Source organism: Ichthyophthirius multifiliis (assembly GCF_000220395.1).
Source record: "Ichthyophthirius multifiliis unplaced genomic scaffold scaff_1120509251126, whole genome shotgun sequence".
Classification (NCBI taxonomy): domain Eukaryota; phylum Ciliophora; class Oligohymenophorea; order Hymenostomatida; genus Ichthyophthirius; species Ichthyophthirius multifiliis.
Genome location: NW_004086180.1, coordinates 61085 through 69465, shown reverse-complemented (window position 1 = coordinate 69465; position 8381 = coordinate 61085). Strand labels below are relative to the sequence as shown.

The window sequence follows — 8381 nt, the reverse complement described above, 5'->3', positions numbered from 1 at the left end:
ATTACTTCTGTTTAAGCTATTTATGTCCTGCTGATGATTTAACAGATCCGGCTCCAGCTACTACTTTTGCACATTTAGATGCAACAACAGTACTTAATAGAGGTTTGACTGAATTAGGTATTTATCCAGCTGTAGATCCTTTGGATTCTACTTCAAGAATGTTGGATCCTGTAACTATTGGGGAAGAACATTATTCGATAGCCAGAGGTGTTTAGAAACTATTATAAGATTATAAGAGTTTATAAGATATTATTGCTATTTTAGGAGTTGATGACCTTTCTGAAGAAGATAAATTAACAGTTAGTAGAGCTAGAAAAGTCTAGAAATTTCTTTCTTAACCTTTCTTTATGAGTGAAGTATTTTCAGGTATGCCAGGTAGGTTTGTTGATTTGAAATAAAATGTAGCTAGTTTTAAAGGTTTATATTTATTTATTAATTTGTTTTTATATTTAAATTTAAAAAAAAAGCTTTACTTGAAGGTGCAGGAGATGAATATCCTGAATCTTGTTTCTATATGAAAGGTGATTTAGAAGAAGCTTTATCTGACGGAAGAAAAGCTGCTTTGAAATCTAAATGAAGATTATTATTGTTTTATTTTTTTATATTTTAAAAATAATAATTATTAATATTTATATTTTTTTTTGATTTTTTTTTTTTTTTTCTTTCTCATAGATATAAAAAAACAATTAGAATTAATTTAATTATAAACTCTTTTATTTATATTTTTAGTATTTTTTTTGTTTAAAAATATAAGAAACATTAATTAAATTTATCAATATAATTATTTTAATTCCTGTTCTAAATCATCATAAGACTTAAGTTAATTTTCGTAAACTTAAGCCTATTCCAAAAGCCAATTATTGTGTAAAATTTCTTTAACACTGGGTCTTTTTTCTGAATTAATAATCAAAAGAGACTTCACAAAATATTAAGCTTTATCTGAAATCCATTTCTAGAACATAAATTTCCCTTCTTTTATTTTATCAAGTGTTTCAGACTAACTTTCCTCATAAAAAGGTGCTACACCTTACAGAAGTTAATAAGTGAGTACTCCAAAAGCCCATATATCAACATAAATATCATAATTTTACCCATTTATAATTTCAGGACTTAAATAATCTAATGTACCACAAAATGTATTTCTAATATTTTATTAATTAGATTTCCTTGAATATCCAAAATCTGCTAATTTAGCAATTTCCTATATTTTTTTTAAAAAAATAAAAAAAATAAAAATAATATATATACATTAGTTATAATAATATTTTCAGTTTTAATATCTCTATGCATAATATTAATTTTATGTAAATAAGAAATAGCTTAAGAAATTTAAAGTAAGTAAAAAGCTGCTTGAGGTTCTTTTAAGAATGTATTTTATTTTTAAACTCTTGAAAGTTAATTTCCTTATGCATATTCCATTATTAAATAAAAGAAATTTCCTTGTTTAAAAAAATAAAAAAGTTTTATAATATTAGGCTAATTTAGAAAATATTAAATCTTTATTTCACAACTAAATTACTCTTCCATTTCCATTTCGATTAATTTTTATATATTAAGTTTCTTTACAGCAAAAAGAAAACCAGTATATTTATCTTGGGCCAAAAAAACCTCAGAATGGGATCCTTTACCTAAACTTTTGATAAAAATAAAACTTTAGGAGTTATATTTGAAAGGATACTAAGGTTTTTCTATTGATTAGTTACATTAATCGATATTTTCGTCTATTTAAGTGGAACATCTTTTATTTTATATACGTTATTCAATAATACTTTCATATGTGCTCATTATTTTTTTGAGTTTAATGCTTTTTTCTTATTATTAAATATCTATAGAGCCTTCATTTTATTAAAAATTAGATATAAGAAGTTAGTTTGCTTGAAATTTTGATTTTATTTATTCTTAAACTTAGTTTTTTCTTAAGCTTTTTTCTTTTTCTAATTAATTTATTATTTCCTATACTTAGGTTTTTTATGTGTTTTTTCTAAGTGAAAAATTTAATTTATTATATTGTTATTTATTTTAAAGTTAATCTAAATTCATTTCACTATTATTATCATTTGCATATTATAATTATAATTAATGTTAATTAGGTGAATGAGTATATGGAGATAGTGAAGTTTAAATAAAATTCTTTTATTAAACATTAGAAGGAGAAATATATCCTATTTTTTAAATTGATTATGATTATTATGAATTTTTAATATATTTATCTAAATTTTTATAATTATATTAATAATATTATTCATATAAAAAAGAATTATTATGATTATCATTATCATTATTATTATTATTATTATCATTATTATTATTATTATTATTAATAATATTATTATTTTTATTTTTATTATTTATTATATCATAATTAAATTATTTTTTATTATTTATTTACGAATTATTTTAAAATTCATTTTATTACTGTTTATAATTTGAATTATGATTTTCATTTTTTTATTCATTAAATATGCCTAATTATATAATATTCTTAATTGTTTAGTCATTATTTATTTTTTTAATACTATTTATTAAAGAATTATTCAATAATTCATTATTTTTGGTATTAAATTTTGATTAATAATTTTAATTTTTATATTCATTATTATTATATATAAATTAACTATAATTTAAACTACTTTCAATAAAACTATTATTATTATTATTATTATTATTATTATTATTGTTAATAATATTATTAATATTATTATTAGTTTATAAATCATAACTATATTATTATTTATGATATGTATAATTATTTTTTTAAAATTCATTATTTTATATTTAAAATTTTTATTTTAAATTATCCTTTTTATATTCATTAATATTAATGATTTATTATTCTTAATTATTATTAATATTGTATTATTTATTATTACTTAATTATTATAAAATTTCATTTATATTTGGAGTTTCGCTTTTTGAATATTAATGATGATACTTTTTATTTTATGTTGTTCCATATTTAAATTTTACTTCTTTTATTGTTTTTTTTATTTAATCAATATCATTTTAAGAGTATTTAGGTATTGATTTTGATTATTAATTTTAAATACTATTTTGACTTTACAATGCTTTCTTCATTTCTAATTCTTATATTATCTTTTTTGAATCATCTAAAATGTATTATGTTTTATACATTATATTTATTTTATAATTTTTTTAATGTTTTTAGTTTCTTTTTGTTTGTTTTGTTTTTTGTTTTTTTAAGTTAATTAAAATTTTATCCATTTAAAAATATGTGGAATTTTATAAAATTATATATATATATTTATATTTTTTTACATGATATATTAAATTTATTATTTAATTAAAAATTCTATTAAAATATATACATTATTAATATAATTTTAAATTAATAAAATAAAGAATAGTTTTAAATAATTTTTTATTTTTTTAAAAAAAATAAAAATAGATTAAATTAATTAAAATATTAATATAAATCATATTTATATTAATATTAATTTATATATTTATATATATTTTTATTTCTGGAAATATAATTAAGTATATGATATTTATTTAATTATCGTATATATTATCATTTTAAATTTATTTTTATAAAATATAAAATATATTAAAAAATATTAAACATTTTTTATGTAGAAATATATTTAATATTTTTTACTAAGTTTTATATTTTTTTTAGATTTTTTAATTACTTATTAGTTTGATTATATTATAATTACTCATTAAATTTATCTTTAAAAATATATGCCACAAAATATAGAAAATTTAAAACAATATAGAAAATTTAAAAAATAATATTTATGAATATAAAAATAAAAGCATAAAAATGTCAATAAAAATTAATTATAAAATAATATTAAATATTATTAAATAATATATTAGATATTTTAAATAATAATTAATATTTAATATATACAAATAATATTTTTAATTTATAATAATACAATTTATATTATAAATAAAATTCTAAAATAAACTAAATGACTTTATATTGAAATTATAACGAAATATTAAGTATTTTTTTTTTAAGAAATATTTAACAAAGAAAATGAATATAATAATCAAAATATTTAATTTATTTAAAAATTAAATATTTTTAGAATTAAATATATATAATTACTAATTAAAATAAGATTTTTTAAAAATTATAATAAAAATAATAAAATATATTTTTATTAGTAAAAAATTTAGAAATAAAAATAATTAATTTTTTTATAAATATTAATACAGCTTACAAATCAAAAATAATTAAAAAAAAATATTAAAAATATAATTAAAAATAATTATAATTAGACAAATATAATTGTTTTTAAAATATAAATGTTTAAAAAAACAAAGTTAATGTAATATATAATTAAAAAGAATATGCTTTAAGAATAATATGATAATAATTAATAACATATTTAATTAATAATTATTTAAATTAGAAAGAAATTATAAGAATATGTATATATCTTTAATTAAAAAATAAAAAAAACATATATATACATGTATATCATATATATATTTATCTATATAATTATTCATATTTCTATATTAATATCAAATAATCTTTTTTCATAAGTTTTTTATATTAAATCTTTAGGAAATAAAAATACAAAATTATTTTTGTAAAATTTAACAACTTTCATTTATTAAAGACATTTCTTGTATTATATTTTATTCTTATTCAGAATCATTTTACATTTATTATTAAAGTTATATTAATTCTTCTATATATTATTATTGCTATTATGTAAAATTTCCTATTATATTTTACTTTTTTGTTAAATAATCTTATATTATTTCTTCTAATGTACTTTTTTATGTTTCATTTCCCTAAGATTAAATATTTAATTATTAATTTTCGTTTTAGCTCATTAAAATTTTTTATTATATTATTATTTATTTTTTTAGTAAAATATAAGTTTTTAATTATTTATTAATAAAAAAAAAATTGTAAAAAAAAAGAATTCATTTAAAAAAAAATATACTTTTAACATTATTTTATTTTTATTATTATAATTTTAATAAATCTTTAGTAATTTTTTAGTATTACTATTAATTGTCACTAGAAATCAAATTATTTTTTTTAAAAAAGAAACTATCTTTGAAAATCTTCTCTAAATCATCCATAATAGATTATTTTGGCAACATCTATTAAGAAAAGCAAGATAAATCTTTAATATTATTATAAGCGAAAATAGCAGGTATTATATTTTTCTTTTGTTCCATTTACTTAGCATTTTTAAGTATAATATCTTATTGTTTTTATATATCTTCTGTTAATAGACTAATTTTTTCTAGTTTTTTTTACAACAAATAATTATCTATTCTTTAAATTAAGAATTTAAAGTCATTAATTAATGAAACATCAAGAATTTAATTATTATTAATATATACTTATTGCATAATATTTTCTAATGAAAAGGGATCTATGAGTTTATTTTAATCTTCGTTGTAAAAAAAAGACTTAAGATTTTATTTAGAACCAATTAAATTGTTAAAAATAATAAAAACTTTATTTTAAAAGGAATTATTTAATTCACTATTAATAAAATTGACTATTTATTAAACATATTATGATAAAATTAGTTTATCTTATTAAATTTAGGTACTATTATAAATATCAATCTCTTATTATAATAATAATTATTATTATTATTATTATTATTATTATTATTATTATTATTATTATTATTATTATTACCATTAATTTTTATTTTATTTTTTCTTATACTTAGAATTTTCGCAAAAATTTAAAAACTCTTTTATTATTTCTTCTAATTTTTCACTTTATTTACAACCTTCATTTAATTTATATAATTATAATGAAAGTTTTTATTCGTGTTAATTTCTTTAAATTTTTTGAATTTTTTTTTATTTTTAATTTTTTTCTTATTATCTTATTTGTTTTTCATCTATTTTTTAAAAAAATTATGTGTAATCACCTAATTTTGGTAGTATAAATTTCTATTTTTGGCTTTCAATTTATGTCAAATTATTATTTGTGGAATACGATGCATTTCTATTATGAAAATTTGTTTAGTTTTTATCTTTAATATTATTAATGGATGTCAAAGGAAAAAAGAAATGTTTTATTCTTATTTTTTTAAACGTATTTGAACATCTTAAAATTTAAAATTTGGTAATATTATTCGTTTTTAATAAATTAAACTTTCCATTTTTTTTACTTATTTAAAATTTTTGGTAAATAATGTTTTTTTAATTATTGTATTATACTGTTAAATTAAAATTTATTTTTTCTTTATTGTTTAAAATTTAATTTTTAATGGTTGTATTTATTTATTTATATATATATTTTTTTACAATCTAAAGAAATGTATTTTTGTATATTTAATTATTTTTTTAAAAAATATTTTATATTTTATAATGGTAATAAATTACTATTTATTATTGATAAAATTAATATTATATCAACAAAATATATATATATTTAAAATTATAATTTCATTATATATATGAGATTTAAATTGAAATGTAAATAATTCAAAGTTTTATTAATATAAATTATATAAACATTTTTATTTTAAAACTAAAATAATATAAAATATGTTTATTTTTTTAAGCTTTTTGTTATATTATTTATTTACTCATACTTTAATGCATTATGATAATTTTAAAAGTATAAAAATAATAAGAATTAAATTAATTTATATTTATAAATCAAAAAGAAAAAAAACCATTTAAAAATAAACTTATAAACAATTTATATACATGATAATTTGGCAACAAAAATACTTTGCTATTATTTTTTATATTTCATTAATTAAATATGTGTTTAATGATTTTTTGTTTGTTTTCAACTTATTAATAACTTTTCATATTCTTTATATTAATTCTATTAATTAAAATTAAAAAACCATTAAATATATATATATATATAAATATATATATTATATATATATATATATATATATATATATATATTACTTCATCATAAATAACTCTTATTGTCAAAGAACAGCTTGGACAAGTGCCTATATCATTATTATTTTTTATCATTTCCTATTAAATACAATTAATTTTTATCTATTTAATTTTAATAATTTTTAGATTTACTAAAGTTATAACAAATCTATCACCACAAGGACAAGGATATGTGAAAACTCCTGTTTCTTCATCAAAATCCATATCTTCAATTTCAATTTCATCATATACACCAGCCATTTTCTTTTTTATTTTTATTTAATTTTTTCTATTTTTTTATATATAATTTATTAATAAAAATCAACATATTATTTTTTTTGTAAAAAAACTATAAATTAAATTATCATTATTTTATTTAATTTATCCTTTCTATATAAATTATATATGTAACTTTAATATTTTTTACATTAATTTACAAATATTTTTTAATTAATAAAGTCATACTATTTTTAGTTCTGCATGAAAAAAAAATGCCAAAAACATCTAAATTTTCATATAAAAATACTTAGTTTTCAAAATATAAAAACATTTTTTAAATTAACATTTTTACATAAAAAAAAAACAAAAAAATTAATTTAAAAAAAAAAAAAAAAATCCACAACTAACAATTAACTTGTAAATATCTAAATCTCCATTAATTTTATCACATCAAAATGAATTTGAAGGTTATTAAAAATAACCTAATTTAAAATTACAGTCGCAAAATCTTTTATCTATGATATATAACCAAATTCTAGTCTATACATTATGTAAAAATATTATTATCACCTATTTCTTTTTTCATAATCACATGAATTATGACATTTAGAAGACCTTTCTTTAATGAATCAAAATTTAAAAGATTCGAATATTCCATTTTAAAAAACTATAAGGACTACTATTGTCAGTTTATACAGTAATTTGAAATTAAAGGTTTTTGTGTGGAATTCACGCTTTTACATTCACATAATAACGAAGGCCATTTTAAACTACTCCAAACATAAAAGGTCTTCTGTTTATATTTGCTTATTATTATTATTAATAATTTACATTTGAGATGAATTATTTTATCATTTGTGATATGCCATAATAGGCTTTTGTTAGACTGAAATAACTTACCCGCATGCTATGAGAAAAAAAATTATGCTTTCGTTTGTTTACAAATAATTGGCGATTTAAAATATTAAATAATTAAATTAGTATGCTATATATAAATTTTAAATTACATTAAATCAATTATATTATACTTATTAATGGTAGTAGGTAGTAAATCTTTCATTTTTTAATATATGTTTAATCTGTTTTTTTTTTGATTATTACATTTATTAAAAAAAAAATACAAAAATATAAAATAAAAAATTTATACATTTTAATATAATGATTTTTAATAAATTTTATAATTTTTGTTATTTTTAAATAAATTTATTTTAATATAAATATAAAATTAAAAAAAATATCTTTTAATTTAAATTCGATATATTTTTAATTATTTTTATCTAAATATAAAATTT

General features: G+C 15.0%; 3 protein-coding genes across 3 annotated transcripts in view, besides 15 other annotated features; 1 reads left to right on the top strand and 2 right to left on the bottom strand. All coding sequences in view use genetic code 6, as the record gives it.

The window, feature by feature from the left end:
- IMG5_145220 (ATP synthase beta subunit precursor, putative) overlaps positions 1–694 on the top strand; it is a 1840-nt gene extending 1146 nt beyond the window's left edge. The window contains exons 3-4 of the mRNA XM_004031161.1: positions 1–417; positions 468–694. The exon at positions 1–417 is cut by the window's left edge and continues 114 nt beyond it. Coding sequence (XP_004031209.1) covers positions 1–108 — 108 coding nt within the window. The 3' untranslated portion in view covers positions 109–417; positions 468–694. The remainder of the gene's footprint in view (positions 418–467) is intronic.
- A 78-nt stretch (positions 695–772) lies between these two features.
- IMG5_145210 (protein kinase domain protein) lies at positions 773–1992 on the bottom strand (the record flags this gene model as incomplete). Its single annotated transcript, XM_004031160.1, has 2 exons — positions 773–1201; positions 1249–1992. Coding segments are annotated over 2 exons (1173 nt in total), but the record flags the coding sequence as incomplete, so codon positions are not given.
- A 264-nt stretch (positions 1993–2256) lies between these two features.
- Positions 2257–2355: a microsatellite.
- Positions 2278–2386: a microsatellite.
- Positions 2387–2642: 256 nt separating this feature from the next.
- Positions 2643–2704: a microsatellite.
- Positions 2705–2753: 49 nt separating this feature from the next.
- Positions 2754–2792: a microsatellite.
- A 644-nt stretch (positions 2793–3436) lies between these two features.
- Positions 3437–3482: a microsatellite.
- Positions 3483–3712: 230 nt separating this feature from the next.
- Positions 3713–3755: a microsatellite.
- Positions 3756–3803: 48 nt separating this feature from the next.
- Positions 3804–3855: a microsatellite.
- Positions 3804–3867: a microsatellite.
- Positions 3853–3904: a microsatellite.
- Positions 3905–4201: 297 nt separating this feature from the next.
- Positions 4202–4241: a microsatellite.
- Positions 4202–4243: a microsatellite.
- A 1334-nt stretch (positions 4244–5577) lies between these two features.
- Positions 5578–5649: a microsatellite.
- Positions 5650–5805: 156 nt separating this feature from the next.
- Positions 5806–5843: a microsatellite.
- A 734-nt stretch (positions 5844–6577) lies between these two features.
- Positions 6578–7131, bottom strand: IMG5_145200 (hypothetical protein; the record flags this gene model as incomplete). The annotated part of the gene is made up of 3 exons (XM_004031159.1): positions 6578–6802; positions 6895–6969; positions 7024–7131. 3 exons carry the CDS (start codon positions 7129–7131, stop codon positions 6764–6766), a joined length of 222 nt encoding a protein of 73 aa, XP_004031207.1. The 3' UTR covers positions 6578–6763.
- Positions 6831–6891: a microsatellite.
- Positions 7131–7180: a microsatellite.
- Between the last annotated feature and the right edge of the window lie 1201 nt (positions 7181–8381).